General features: G+C 41.6%; 1 protein-coding gene across 1 annotated transcript in view; it reads right to left on the bottom strand.

The window, feature by feature from the left end:
* The window catches only part of CD80 (CD80 molecule), a 29,265-nt gene that overhangs the window by 1,645 nt on the left and 12,198 nt on the right, over window positions 1-15,422 (bottom strand). The window contains exons 3-6 of the mRNA XM_005601958.4: window positions 12,225-12,542; window positions 7,631-7,915; window positions 3,363-3,479; window positions 1,807-1,919 (exon numbers count right to left, since the gene is read on the bottom strand). Coding sequence (XP_005602015.1) covers window positions 1,822-1,919; window positions 3,363-3,479; window positions 7,631-7,915; window positions 12,225-12,542 — 818 coding nt within the window. The 3' untranslated portion in view covers window positions 1,807-1,821. The remainder of the gene's footprint in view (window positions 1-1,806; window positions 1,920-3,362; window positions 3,480-7,630; window positions 7,916-12,224; window positions 12,543-15,422) is intronic.

Here is a 15,422-nt window from a genome sequence, read left to right as displayed (position 1 = left end):
GTAACATTGTAGTTATTAATCTTGATGGCTAAAGAATATAAAGGGAAGTCTAAATTTCGAGAGAATTGAGGACAAGCCTGACACTTTACTACATGAAATACCAGGCAAATATTAAGCACCAGCTATGACCAAACAACCAAACATTATTGATCAAGACACTCTTCTATATCTGGGGCCAACAAAGATGTGTCAGGCATGGCTGCTCTTCTCAGTAAACCCACAATTGGTAACAAATATAAGACATGACACATGAACCCAGGGTGGAATGTGATGTGCTGGAGAGAGCATTGCTGTAGCACTTCAGAGGCAGAAATGTTTGAACTGGACAAGATGGCCACAGACGGCTTCATGTAGAAGACTGGAGTCATGGCTTCATTATGAAGTTTCAGCCAACTGAGCAGACAACTTCTAAGATCGAACGAAAGTCCAGGAAATTCTACGTAATTGCAGAACTGAGGGGGACATCTCAGAAAAGGCATCCTGAAGAGTGAGCAAGACGTTGAAAGGAAAAGAAAACAGGAAGGAAATTGGGCCTGCTGTGGGGAAAATATGTGTAGGCTGCTCTGGTGTCTGAGAGGGACCTGAGCTGATGTCCAGTTTGAGTCCTGATTTTGCTCCTTATCTGTCTGGCCTTAGGGAAATCACTCATTCTGGGAGCCTCGAGTTTATCTCCCATAAAATAGAGATAGAAAGATCTTGCTCATAGAAATTTTTTAAAAGACTAAAATGAAATGATACTTTTGTAAAACATAGCCTGTTATATAAGTCTCAGGTGTTACATTTCATTTTATTTTTAAAGGTAACTCTGCAGACTCTCATTTCTCATGCTGGTGTCACCCTGACTTTTATAAGTCAAAACTGAGCTGCTTGTGGAGGCTGTAAACCACACTGGACCTGATAGCAGTCTCTGGGATTCCAATGTTCCAATGTTTCTCTTACATGAAAAGAAGTGGGAGTTTTAGGATAACACAAAATTGATATAAGTTAACCATGTGACTCACAAAAGCTGATGCTGTGTTAGGCTCCCTTAACAGAAAGAACATTCCAGACCCCAGACAGTACTTATCCCATTGTACGTAGAATCAGTCAGGTCAAATCTAAAGTCTTGGACACCATTTACTGACATCTAGTGTGTTCACTTGAACCTTCTGGAAACTGCCATGTGAAGAACAATTGCAAAGAACTGAGGATGTTTAGACTAAAGTGATCACCTAGACTGTGGAAAGCTAAAAGTTTTGAAGGTTTTTCTGTAGGCACTGGGGTCTCTTCTGAGTTTTTGAGTGGGAAAATGACAAGGAGAAGCAATTCTTTATGAAATAATTTGGCTCTGTGATTGGATAGGTAGTGTGACTATTAGTAACTGGCCGAGAGACCAATGAGAATGTTCCTGAGTGAGTACAGAGAGACCCATAAGTGATCCCAATCCATGTCCATGAGTACTGAGGGATCTGGGGAAAAAGGAATGGTCAGAATAAGGAGGTAGCCCAGGAATAGTACTTCAAGATGAACTTAAAAGTAAGGTAGTGTTTTATAGATAGTGAAAGACACTGAATTGACGGACAAGAGGGGAACGTTTCAAGATGGCAGAATGGCACAGCAAAGGAAGAGGTTATAGTAAGCAAATTGTATGTGGGGAGAAAGGAGAGAGATACCAATCATTAGAGCAATCTGAATGAGGTTTTTGAAGAAGTGGCATAGTAGGTAAAAGCTCTTAAATTTGGTACTGAGAGGAAAGCAACACTGTGCCTCGTGATCCACAAGATCTCATCTACCCCACATTGGTAGAGAAGAGCTAAAGGCAGCTACCTCCAGGTGTTCCACTCAGCCTGATGCTTTTGCAGATCCGCTGGAGTTAGAGGAGAGCCATTCCATTTCCATGTTACCCTCATTACTCCTCTCCCTCCTTCTTGGAGCAGGTCCTTGAAGATAAGCACAAACAATAACAATTTAGATAAGTTTCCCTTAAATTGTGCCCACATATTTCAGCAAGCCTTCAGACTGGCTTAGAACTAGAGCTGTGGTTCTCAACCTGGGGGTGAGTCCTGTCCACCACCCCCACCCACCGCCCCAGGGGACATTTGCAGTGATTGGAGACATTTTCAGTTGTCACGGCTGGGGCAAGGGTGCTATTGTCATACAGCGAGTAGAGGCCAGGGATGCTGCTAACAATGCTACAATGCACAGAACAGCACCCTAAAACAGAGAATTATTTGGCCCCAAATGTCAATAGTACTAAGAATGAAAAACCCTGAACTACAGGGGTAAGGCTCGACAGTCTGTATTAGAAACATCCTTGATCCCACCAGACCTCTTCATCCTACCTGTGGGGTGAGTTGTTCAGGGCAAAGAATCTCTAGTGACTTCCCTGAGCTTGGACTGTTTTTTGTGCTGAATGTTGGGTAAATCAGCAGATGTTGGTCTTCCCATTTTCTTTGCTCATTGTACATGATTTCTACTCCAAGAAAGGTTGATGTTCCTTCCTGGTGACTATGGCCTTCGCTCCGGACTAGCAGTTCCTCTTCATTTAATTACAGAGATTGAGGGTAGCATATGTGTAAGGCCAAAAATTTAAATTCCTAGGAACAAATATCCTAGATATCTCTTCTTTCCTCAACCACTCCTTCCAAACATGTATTCTGAAGAATTGAGAATTGGTCAAATCACCTGTGGCCGTGTAGTTTCATAACTTCATTAGTGCATCTTACCCTCCTCCAAAAAAATTATTCCTGACCCCCAAATCTTACCATTCTGCCTTTCCTCCAATTCTAAGTCAAAAATTAGAATATCAGTTTGCATCATAAATCTTTTCAAATTAGGGCCAGCCTCAGTGGTCTAGTGGTTAAGTTTGGGGTGCTCTGCTCTGGCGGCCCAGGTTCGGTTCCTGGGTACAGACCTATACCACTGGTCTCTCAGTGGCCATACTGTGGCAGTGGCTCACATACAAAAAGAGGAAGGTTGGCAGCAGATGTTAGCCTAAAGCTAATCTTCCTTAGCAAAAAAAAAAAGAAAGAAAGAAATGTTTTCAAATTAGTTAGCAAGTCTCAGTGTCTCCAAGAAAATACTCTCAAGTTAGAGGAAAAATAAAAGGATTAAACTAGAATGTGTCTTGAGGGCAGTGATTTCTCATCTTTGTATCTCCAGTGCCTAGTAGAGGGCCAGGCACATAGTAGGTGCCCAAGAAATGTCTGTCCAGTGAATAAACAGAACTTGCCAAGACAAGTAAAGGAGACACAAAAATTCCCATAGATTTGCTCCAAAAATGAGAAGAGACTAGGCTAAAACCTCAGAGAGATGCTGAACCAGACTGATAGAGTTTGAGCTTGCAGGAATTGAGATGGTGATGATCGCACGATAGTACTTACTACAGGCCTGGAGTCTTTGCCATATGACTGCAGCGATCACAAAAGTCCCAATGAGTGAGACCGTGATGATAATGGTCAGGAGCGGGGACTGGTTAGTAGGAGAGTCGTCTAGTTTGGCTGCAGAGGGAAAAGAATATTGTCAGCTCTAATGTGTTTCCGATTGCCTGATACCCATTCCATGCCCCGTATATTGACACAACTGTAGAGCACTTTTCCCTTCTTTGCCTGGTCAGCCCTTCAAAACACAGCTGCTAGCATTTTTCTTGTATAACTCTTCGATCAGACACATACTTATGGGCAACTAATATCCAGGTGTCAGATACTGAATGTGAAAAAGAAAATGTGAACTTTTGCATTTACTGAGTTAAGCTGGCATGAAAAAAGATTCTCAGGAGATACTTTAAAAGCTATCTTGTCTTTGTATTTCATTTTTATAGCTGACATTACTATGTATTGCTACTAATTAGTTGATGTTGTGATCTGGATATATCTTATTTTTCATTCTCCAGCTCTGTCATGGCTTCTTCCTTTCTCTTAGCGTGTTCTCTTAGCATACACACCTCTCTCTCTCTCTCTCTCTCATACACACACACACACACACTCACACCTACCTCTCACAGTAGGTGCCTAAAGCTACAGGAGTCGCTTTGCATTCATTTTCAGATACACATTTTTCACCATCCAGCCTAGAGCTTCTGGAAGGATAGAAGAGGCCCAGCAATGAACTAAGAGTGCATATGGCCTGGTATTAGGCGGGATCCTCCTGGACGAGAGCTCTGCAAATTGGCTATGGGCTGTATGGGGGCGCAAGGAAGGATGTGGGTGGGGAATGGAAAGTTGTATGTGGCACCGCTGTGCATCCCTCCTGATCAGGAGCAGCGGCCACACCATTTATTCTTCAACCCCTTTGAGGAGTAGTTAGCAACAACATCTGGAGAAAGGGCAGGGATACAGATTAAAAGGAATATTAGCAGCTCATCCTCTTCTGATTTCTCTAGAATGGCTTACCAATCAATATTGAACATTTGCTAACTTATTAGTTTTTAAAATTTTTCTGGTTACCAAGCCTTGTGGATAAACTTTGGTCTTTAGCTTATTGGAGTTCTCATCAGCATTTGGTCCAGTTGAAAGCTTCTCCTCCTTGGACTCTTTTGACACCAAATGCTTCTCTTTGTGTTTGTTGTGACTCAGTTTTCTTCATAGGTTGTCCTTCCTCTTCCTGCCCTCTCAATATGTGGTTCCCCGTGGTTCCGTCTATGGTCCCATTATCCTCTCCTTGGCCCCAGTCCTCCTGAGCGATCTCATCCACAGCCAAGGTTGGAACATCATCTGATTTTAAACCTGTATATCATATTTCTGACCTCATTTCTGAGTTCCAGATTTTATTTTCCAGCTGCCAACTAGATGGTTGGATGCCAGCATCTCCACTTGATTAAAACTGAACTCACTCTATTCTTTCCAAAGCATACTACCACCTATATTCTCCAATTTCAGTGAATGGCAACACATTTAGTTACCCAAACAAGAGTAAAAGCTTGTCTTTGTGCTCACTGCCCAGTAGGCGTCCACGGACTTTCTATTCTGTATTCAGAAACTCTCTGCAATTGACTCCTTTTCCCCAAATCTCTTACAGCAACTGCCTTAGTTCAAGTTTTCCTCATCTCCCACCCAGTAGCCTCCACACTGGTTTCTTTGCCTCTGGTTTCCTGGGCTCTAATAATTTCTAAACATTCTGCCACAGTAATCACTCTAAAATGCACATTTGATCATGGCGCACCTACCACTTAGGGACTAGAGAAAGTTGGTTTTTTCTTTCTCTTTAAAACACCAGATTGCGTGGAAACATCAAGTGATTATCAGGGTTATCTTTACAGACCAGAATGACACCCACAATAACAAAGAGGTTCTTGCTTTTATCCTGGGAGTCTAGAAGTTTCACAGGTTCTGACTCACTCCTGACTTCCTCTCAGAAGCCACTGCCCATCCATCCTCAAGCCTCACTTAACCTAGAAAGAGGATGTGTGTGTGAGGGAAAGAAGGAGGAACCAGTAGCAGCCAACCGGCTCTGTTGTGATGCCGGTTAGGTACCTGGTAACGCCACACAGGACTGACCCAGGATCCCAGGGGCATCGTTATGTGCGGACATTTGCTCATAGTGCTTCTTAGACACCACGAGTGGGACTCGGTCCTCTTCTACACACACATATGCCTCCAGGACATCAAGAGTTAACAAATTCAGCAGGCCCAGGCTAAAAGAATCATAGACCCAATCTGTTTAATTAATAAATTTGAGGGTTTTTTAGAGTGGGCATTTATATAGTAAAGCTTTACTCACACTGATTTGTAGCATTTCTATGAACTATACCCCTAATTTATGTTTGTTTATGCAGTCAACCCTCAACCACCCACAAATGCATTATTTGCTTTTGACTCTAAATGATGCCTGCAGTTCAATTAATGAGACTTGAAGTATTTATATACTAAAGCTCTTGGACCATAGCGACAACACGAGGACCTGGTAAGACGCTTTGAATGTGATAACTACTTAATAAAGATTGAGTGAAGGAATGAATAAACACATACACTTAATCATCTCTCCATTAATCATTGTGAATGTAGACCAAATAGTGCAATAGTGCAATAGTGTTTTGAATTAGACTGAAAAGGGATTCTGCTCATCCTTAGCTTGAAGGAAGAATTGAGAGAAGGCATACGAGGGAAAAGATGATAAAGCTGGGCAGCCTAAATCATCTTTAAATTATAGCTCCATCCTTTTATTTGAAGGGCTACATTCTATTTTCTATAAATTAGCAAACTACAGTAGGTAAGCCAAACCTGGCCTACCACCTATTTTTTAAAATAAAATTTTTTTATTTTATTTAGCTTGTCTATGGCTGCTTTCATGGTATAACAGCAGGATTAAGTTCTTGCAAGAGATTCTATGACCTACAAAGACTAAAATATTTACTATCTGGCCCTTTTCTGAACATTTTGCCAACCCCTGTCCTAGAATATATACCCATATTCCAAATATAAATACTGTCCAAAATAAAATATGTTTGAAGCTGCTATTACTGATTTGTATACTATTCACCACCTTACGATAATATAAAATTGGTTAAATAATCATATATCAGTAAAATAAAAAGTAATGCTGAATTAATAAACTATATGATTCAAATCTCATTTTAATACATTATTTTAGAATACATAAAAGATAATTGAGAGAGATGCACTTGGACTATCAATAAAATCATGTCAAAATTTGGTTTATATTTGAACTAATTTTCCCAGGAAATTTTATCTCATTACCTAAATAAAGAATCCACTTGATATGGAAAGATCTAGAGTAAGTCATTCATTAGAATGAACTACTAGACCTAAAATATCTAAAATATCTCCTCTACTACAAGTAAAGACAAGAGGACATAAGACATACTACACATTATACATACCATTGTATATCAAACAGCGTATTGTTTCTTATGATGCACCCACAAAACATATTGTTAGGAGTAGGGCCCGGGGTGGGAGAGGCCTGGTGGTCCCCCATATAATCAGCCATACAAATTAGGCAGGTATTTCGAGTATCTGAGTTCTTCTGTAATAACCCATTATGGGTTTAACATGTGTAAATTTATGTAAGCCCAACTTTTTCCATTTTATATTTTCAAATGATTTCACCTCTTGGGGAAAGAAAATTCTATAAGTTCTCTCCTTGAAGGGTAACGTATTTGGTCACGATTTTTGCTCAGAAATGACCTCTTTTTTTCAGGCATTGTCATTTACGTTCTTTACCAGACTTGGTTCTGAATGAATCAGGAGTTCGTCTTAAAAGACACATTTGCCCATAAAAAGCAATGACTTGATACCATGGGACTATAGGGAGGGGGTCCCAAAAGGAAAGCGCCAAAGCCCCGCGGGCAATTCCAAAGAAGGGCAAAGTTTAGTGCTTTGGATAACAACAATATTGTTACAGTAACTTCCTAAGATGACTACACTCGGTGGATAAAACTTATTTGGGTGTGTAAATTTTAGAACGTTTGTTAAAGAAAATAAAATTAGTCTAGTAACATTGCAGTCCCACCTTGTACAGTGACCTTAATAAGTCACAATAACACTTTATCATTTTATTTGCGTGTCTAAAACTACTGCAAAAAAAAAAATACTATCAAAGTCGATACGCACAATTCTTAAAATCTATCTGGCTGAGTTATTTTCTTTTTGGATTCTACACAGTGAAAACTCCCCAGGAAACTGCCACTTACGTTGTATCTGCCACTTGAAGGTCTGTGAGACTGTTAAGTCCCCATACTTGACGAGACACACAAAGCTGTGGTTGTTGGTCATGTTGAAGTCCAGTTCACTGCTGATAGTGTAGAGCTCGGTTTCAGGATCTTGGAAAACCGTTGTGTTGATGGCATTTACTTCTGTTCCGTTTTCCAACCAGGAGAGGTGAGGCTCTGGAAAACCTCCAGAGGTTGAACAATTTATCCTCTTGATGTTAAGAGATGGATTTCCAACTTCAGCTATGGTAGGGACAGGAAAGTTGGCTGAAGAGAAAAGTATATGCACATATCATTACATATGTGTACGTGTGTGTATGGGTTTATATTTTTAATAGATTATCTAGCTTTAATAAGAATGAAAAAATGAGATATAATTTGCAACTTCCTATAAGTCATTAATAATTATGTACAATTCAAAGGCTAGCTTTGGTTTGAATTGGCTACATCAATTCTTCATCACTTTTGATGGAGGTAGGAGGGCATTTATTCGAGAAAGGAGATGAAGTAGGTTCGTGTGAATAAACATTGACATAGTAGTTGCATTTGTAAGAGGTGAAGGGAAAAATAACAGACATCATTGATTGAGCTCTTGATGTTTGTTAGGTCTGGACATTACCTCATTTTGTCTTTACAATAACCCTAGGAGGTAGGTTGTAGATCCAAAAAGGTAAAATAGAAGTTTCATCTGATTTAACGTAATACAATTTCCATTTTGTAAATAATCAAATTGAGGTCTAGAGAAATCACAACCAGTGAGTGTCAGAACTGGGATCTGAATGAAGTTCTTCTGATACCAGAGCCTTCCCTTTCCTTCCCTTCCTTTCTTTCACTTTGTTTTCTTTCCTTTCTTCCTGATACTTGAGGTGCACCAAGGGGCTCTCTTCTATTTATCTATTTATTAATTATTACTACACAAACACTTATGAACCCACCGTCCAACTTGAGAACCAGAACATTGACAGTAACTTCGGTAAATCTACTCGCATGGCCTCACCTATCCGGTGCTCTCCTTCCCACAGCTGAGGTAACCACTACCCTGAAGTGTGTCTAGCATTCCCTTGCTTTTTCAAGAGTAGTCTTTTAATCAGATAAACCCCGGTCCAAAGTGTACAGTCTTGAGCCTGTCATCTCAACCACTATACTTTACTGATGCCCTCGCTATTCTGATATGCCTTAAAAGGACAGAGAGGCCTTCTTAGCATTCCTCCAAGATACACGAGGCTCTCTCATTTGTGTGTTTGACCCTCAGTAAGATACAAAGTATCGACAAAGCAAAGCATAGTGAAATAACTGCAGAGAACACAGGTGAAAGCTCCCCTCACTTCTTCACCTATTCTCAGACTTAAAGAATTTATACTTCTCAGCATGAATGTGGGGAACCCACACCCCCATACATCATTCCATATAGTTTTTTGTTTTTCGTGTGTTTTTCAGAATTCTGAGTCCCACAGAGAGATGCATGATAGCCTAGTCGTCATCAAGAGCAGGTTTTAAAACCAGATTTGCCTCTTAATCCTGGGCCAATTACTTAACCACTGTCAGTCTTAGTTTGCTTATCTGTAAGATGGGGATAATAATATCTGCCTTCCGGGGTTGTAAGAATTAAATGACGTCATTACTATCAATCACATAGCACAGAGCCTGACACGCAGGAAGGTAGTTAATGGCCTGATTTATATGTATCTCAAGTTTGTCCTTTCTTAGATGAGTTCCCTCATTTTCATCAAGCGGTTGGGTGAAAACTTCCGGGACTGCCTGGTAGCACCATGAATAACAGAGGAAAGGGGAAGTTATGTCAAGTGATTATAATTGCTAAGAAAAGGAAAAACTTGGATTTGGTTGAAGGTGAAGCCACCTTTCTTTTCTGAATTAACCCTGTTCCTACATTGTTTGACATTTTCCTGAGCCATTTTTAATTGACATTATTATTTCCTACTCTTTTAATTTATCCTATAGGATCAAATTGTCACAGAGATAGCTGACATTAAGGATATTCTCTTTGTGGGGCTGGCCCCATGGCGTAGCAGTTGGGTCTGCGTGCTCTGCTTTGGCGGCCCGGGGTTCACCGGTTCAGATCCCAGGCACAGACCTGTGTACTGATTATCAAGCCATGCTGTGGCAGGTGTCCCACATATGAGATGGAGGAAGATGGGCACGGATGTGAGCTCAGGGCCAATCTTCCTCAGCATAAAGAGGAGGATTGGCTGTGGATGTTAGTTAGCTCAGGGCTAATCTTCCTCAAAAAAAGAATATTCTCTTTGTGTCTTATACTATCAATATGTCATGTGTTATAACCTGGAATAAGAAATCCAGGTAACTGATATCCTAAATTATGATTCATGTTCATTTCTGCACTGCTTTTCTGAGCGCACCAATAGTGCACCAGAGAATGCCACCAATACTAGAGATCGGATTAAAAATCTTCTTTTCAAAGTCTGGCTGAGCTTAGGACAGCCTCAACTCTGTCTCCAATCCCTTCTATAAGATGATCTGTTTAGAGTAACAGCTCCTAGAGCCTTGCAAGACCGTGAATCATCAAAGAATTACCCCTTTGTATCTCATTTAACCAATTAACCCAAGTTTTCACCACTCTTAATGGGTAAAGTAAGAATGTCTTATTAGCAAAGGAAAGGGTGCACATGTTTCAGAAAGGTGAAAATCCGTTAACCTAGTAAATTTGTTAACTAGTATAGCTAGTTCCTCAAATGTGCTGGTTAATGGAGCCTTCCACATACTGCAATGCTGATACTGTATCATTTGGCAATCTCAGGCAAATGTAGGGAAACCAACTTGTCCTGATTAGCCTGAGATTTTCCCAGTTTTAGCACTGAAAACCTGTGTCTGAGAAATCTCCTCAGACCTGGGCAAATTGGGACAGTTGGTCACCCTAGCCACCTGAGAGGTTAATTTCTTGCTTCTCAAACTGTGGTCCTTAGCAGCAGTACAGGCATCACCTGGGAGCTTGTTAGACGTGCAGAATCTCAGATCCAACCCCAGACCTGCTGAATTTGAATCCGCATTTTAACGAGGTCCTCAAGTCACAGGCACCTTAGCATTTGAGGAGCACTGCTCTCATGGATGCAATCGGAAAAATCAGAATTGGTTCTGGGTCAAATCAAGCAGGTGAAGTTTCCCTTTGTGTCTGCCCTTACCTGATGCTGGTACCCCGTCCTCCTTTCTGAGGCCCCCGGCACTCTCATGTTGCCCCTTTAGCTGTGCTTGGTCTCCTGTAATCGGCTACTAGGGCCGGCCGTCCCTGAAACTCTGCCTCTTCTCCCTCTTGGATTTTCTTCTTTATCTTTCTATCAAAATGTACATGTCCTGAGTCTCTGTGTCTCTGGGTATTCTGTTGGAGGATTGACTATGTATCTAATGTAACTAACTAATACAGGCTAATATGTTGGTTGTGCCACCTCCCCCAGGTAACACATTTTCATTTTCAACAGGATCTTGTAGGAGAAAAATGCTGAAACTAGCAGGAGAGGCTATAATGCAAGAATTGCAGGAATCAATCGATGCAGATCAGAACTTTGGAGGAGCTGGGTTTCTTAGACTCCCTCAGATCCCACCACCATATAATCAGTTCCTCTCTCCAGGAGTAGGGAATGCACAGAGTGAGGTTTAAGATAATTCCATGTAACTTTGGCTTACGCGCTAAGCTTTGGGTGTGATCTGGATGCTAGAGCCAAAGAGTCAATGTAGCTGAAGACCAAAGCAGGGAAGAACAGTGAGGAATTCACTAAGGACCCACTTACATTATCAGTTATCAAGGTTAAACATTATCTTTTATTAAGAGGTTTGGTTTCTGCTACAGGCTCAAGTGCCCAGGAAGAAAAAGAAATGTGTTTGAATTTCAAGTATGAGAGAATGGCCCAGGGCTGCAATTTCTCAGCAAGGGCTCAGGCTGCTTCAGCATCCTCTAGTACCATCACCTGTGATTAAGTCAAGGCTCCTTCTTACCCAAGATAAGAAATGCTTGCCCTTCACGGTAGGTGTATAAATAGGGATTTGATGCATGAATTAACAAATTAATTTCCTATGGCACTCATAAATGCTGCATCGAGTTCCCTAATATCTAACTTTGTAGGAATAGCTGTTAGATGAGAACTTCAAATATACAATAAATACGATAATACAATAGTCATAGTAATAGATATTCAAACACTATTTGAAAAATGCTTATGCCTGCATTGCATTGCATCTTATACCTTTCAACATGCTTTCACAAGAATCTATTACAGGTCAAGCACAGTTAATAGTACAGCTACATCAGATCAAATGTGGCCCCTTATGATTCAGAAGGCACTTCAGGTCATTGTAGTGCCCCAGGATGATTGTCACGAACTTGGATTATCAAAGTGCAAGAAACACACACTACTAGATATTTCCAGAACATCTTGAGAAACCAATTAGGTTTAATGTAAAACTAGAGATTCACTTAACCTTAAAAAACCTAAGAAATGAAATGAGATACATCCCTCTTTGGTAAAACTTCCACCTAAATCAATAGGAGCATGTCTTTAAGGGCATCAAGAGTCTGCCGGCTTGTAGTAAATGAGAAAATCCCACTGACCTCTGACCAATAACATCACGGAAGTCAGGTGTTCCAGTCTGAAAGACCCCCTTTCGCTCTTCTGAATGACACAGGTATATGTGCCATTGTCTGACAGGCGCAGAGCCAGGATCACAATGGAGAGGTTATTGGTGATGTCGGTGAAGGTGCGGTTCTCATATTTGGGCCACACTTGCACTTTTCCAGACATGACAGCCAGCACCATTTCTCGATCCTTTTGCCAGTAGATGCGAACGCTCGTCAGTTCATCAGTGGAGATGTTGTACTCGCAGGATAGGATTGCTATTTCTCTCACGGTCTTGGTTACCTGGATGATGCCTAAGGAGAGGCAAGCAGAACAAGATTTCATATTTATTAAACAAAGATTCCTGCACAAACAGGAATTCAGACTTGGCAGTAATAGAACTCAGGGTATTGTATCTAGTGACTAAGCATGATCAGAGAGCTACGTTTGTTTTGATTTTTTGGTCCCTAGCACTTTTTTTTCCCTTCTTTTTTAATTGTGGTTAAGAAAACCATAAAATTTGCCATTTTAATCATTTTTTCGTGTACGGTTCATTAGTGTTAAGTATATTTACATTGTTGTGAAACAGATCTCTGGAACATTTTTGTCTTGCAAATCTAGAACTCTGTACACATTAAACAACCCCTTTCTCCCTCCCCACAGCCCCACACCAATCAACTTTCTGTTTATAGGAATTTGACTACTTTAGATATCACATAGAAGTGGAATCATATAATCTTTGTCCTTTTCTGACTGGCTTATTTCACTTAGCATAATGTCCTCAAGGTCCAGCCATGTTTTCGCATGTGCCACAATCTCCTTCCTTTTTAAGGAATGACAATGATGATATGAATAATATATTTATTGTATGTGGAGTATACCACATTTTCTTTATCTGTGGATAGACAGTAAGGGAGAGGTTCCACTAGTCCCATAAGAGAGAGGACTTTAGGAGCCCTAGCATATGAATGTCAACTATGGATTGACAAATGCTCAGCCCAGGTGGATGGAAGTCACAATTAAGGAATGTGAGATCTTGAAGGGACTTCCATGATCATTCATTTTGGTGGTCATATTTTACAGATGCGGAAACTAAACCCAGGAAAGGAAACTACCCCAGTTTCATACTTTCTGGCCCAGGCTTTCCAGCCCATTCTCCTTCTTTAATGGTTTCCCCAATTTTAGGCCCCAGTTCCAGCATACGTAAGCCAACCACTGCCTGCACCCCAGCCCAGCCCCACCACTGAGTTCTTTTGCTTTGAAAAACAGAGTCCTTTTCCTTCCAGGCCTGATAGACTCCATGACTTCAGGCTGAAATGACTCACCTCATCCCCACCAGACAAGGCTCGGTTATACCTCTGGACCATTTCTGCCCTCTTCAGCTATCCTAAATGGATATATATCTGTCTTAACTCTCTTGGTTATCTGCAATCACATGACCTACAGCCTAGTTTTGCTAGAGGGCCCCCATTTAAAACATTCTGCCCATTTTCCCATCAGTATATCCCAGCAATACCAACATTTCAGCATCCAAACTGCATCTCTTTGTTAGCTCCTAAGCACGCATCAGTAGCACCAAAATCCCTTGTCAGACAATAGTTTCTGATTTTTTGGTTCAGAAGACATAGTCACTCTTCCCATGCTGTGCTTGACCTAAAAGCAGAGTCGTTCTAAGCCCCAAGCTCTTTCACAACTGCCGTCTCCCCAGGCCACCCAATGCTACCATGTCGTGTCCTCCCCTCCCCGTATTCCCTGGAGCCACACAGAGCCCTTGGGGGGGCCCATGTCTAGGGATCTCACTTCCAGACGCTTTCTCTTTTTGGACAGCAGGACTGTGGGGCACCAGCACCCCTCCATCTCACCAGCCATTCTTCAGGCCTCCTTCAGGCTGGATGTGGCCCCACCACAGCATTTAGGAAGAAAGTTTTGTGATGGTAGGCATTTTCCTAGCAATGTGAGGTGACTCAGAATGATCGAAGGCACCCCTTGTGGCAATTGTGCTGAACATTGCCTGTCCCAGCTTTAGGGAATATAATTGAAAAGAGGGAAGAAATAAAAATAAATACTTGAGGGGAGCATATAGTAGCTAAATACCCCAAGTCCTCTTTAAAAAGAGAAACAATGAAAGCAAAGTGATATATAGAAGGAGCATGGACTACGTACGGCTTCCTACTGACACGGTTTCTAGTCCCAGCTCAGCCACTTACTGGTTAATCAGTCTCTTCCTCTATAAAAAGGGTATGATCCTGTCTCTGAGGATCATTGTAAAATTAAATTCAACTTACTGATATAAATAGCAGAGTCCCTGGTCCATAGTGGGTCTTCTGCTAGCACTTCCTTTCCTCTGTCTTCCTCCCCTCCCCTTCAGCTTCTGCCCTCTGGTCCCCTTCATGTCACTCAGGGGTTATGTCAGATACCTGACAGGGGTTATGTCTGGTCTTGCTTTGGGCCAGACAGACATGATGACAGAAAGCAGCTTACTCAACTGGGGTCCTAAATAACAGGGTTTTCCCCCCACCAATCTGTTTGTTCCCACCCAAAAAGAATCCAGGATTTCTAACTGATTTTGACATATGGTGACATTGGAGAAATCTTAACTGAAAATGAGCTAGTTTCCATGATGGTTCTTAAGGAGTTTTTGTCCAGCCATCTGAGGAGAAGCGTGGGTGTCTCTCTAAAGGTCAGTGACACGCCATCAATGGGCTTTTCAGTATTCCTATGTGAGGTCCCCTCACTAGAGGCTCACGCTGAGGAAGAACCAGACTGAAAAGAGGAACCAACCATCTTCTGGGCATTTTGGAAATTTCCTCCAGGACTCGGCTTTCCTACTCAGGGACTCTGCTACACGCAGACTATTACAGGAAAACAGTTGAAAGGTCTCCGAGGGGTTTTGTCTGCTTTGGTGGCTCTGGAAGGGAGAGTTAGGGCCTTGGAATCTCAGCGTTACTGCCTAAAACCTAGTGGAATCGCAAGCTTGCTTCCCCATTTTACAAATGCGCATAGCAACACCTACCTCACAAAGTGGGGTGAGAATTCGAGTGAGATGACACAAGTAAAACCCTACATAGTACCGGCCCATGACAGGTACCTTCTCCAGACGTCCACGTGGCTCAGGCCCTCACCTCCGTTGGGTCTCTGCTCTGGTGTCCCTTGTCAGAGAGGTCTTCTCTGACTCCATTCTCTTGTTGTTGTTT

The sequence above is a fragment of the Equus caballus genome, chromosome 19, assembly GCF_041296265.1.
Source record: "Equus caballus isolate H_3958 breed thoroughbred chromosome 19, TB-T2T, whole genome shotgun sequence".
NCBI lineage: Eukaryota > Metazoa > Chordata > Mammalia > Perissodactyla > Equidae > Equus > Equus caballus.
This window is presented reverse-complemented; position numbering and strand designations above follow the sequence as displayed.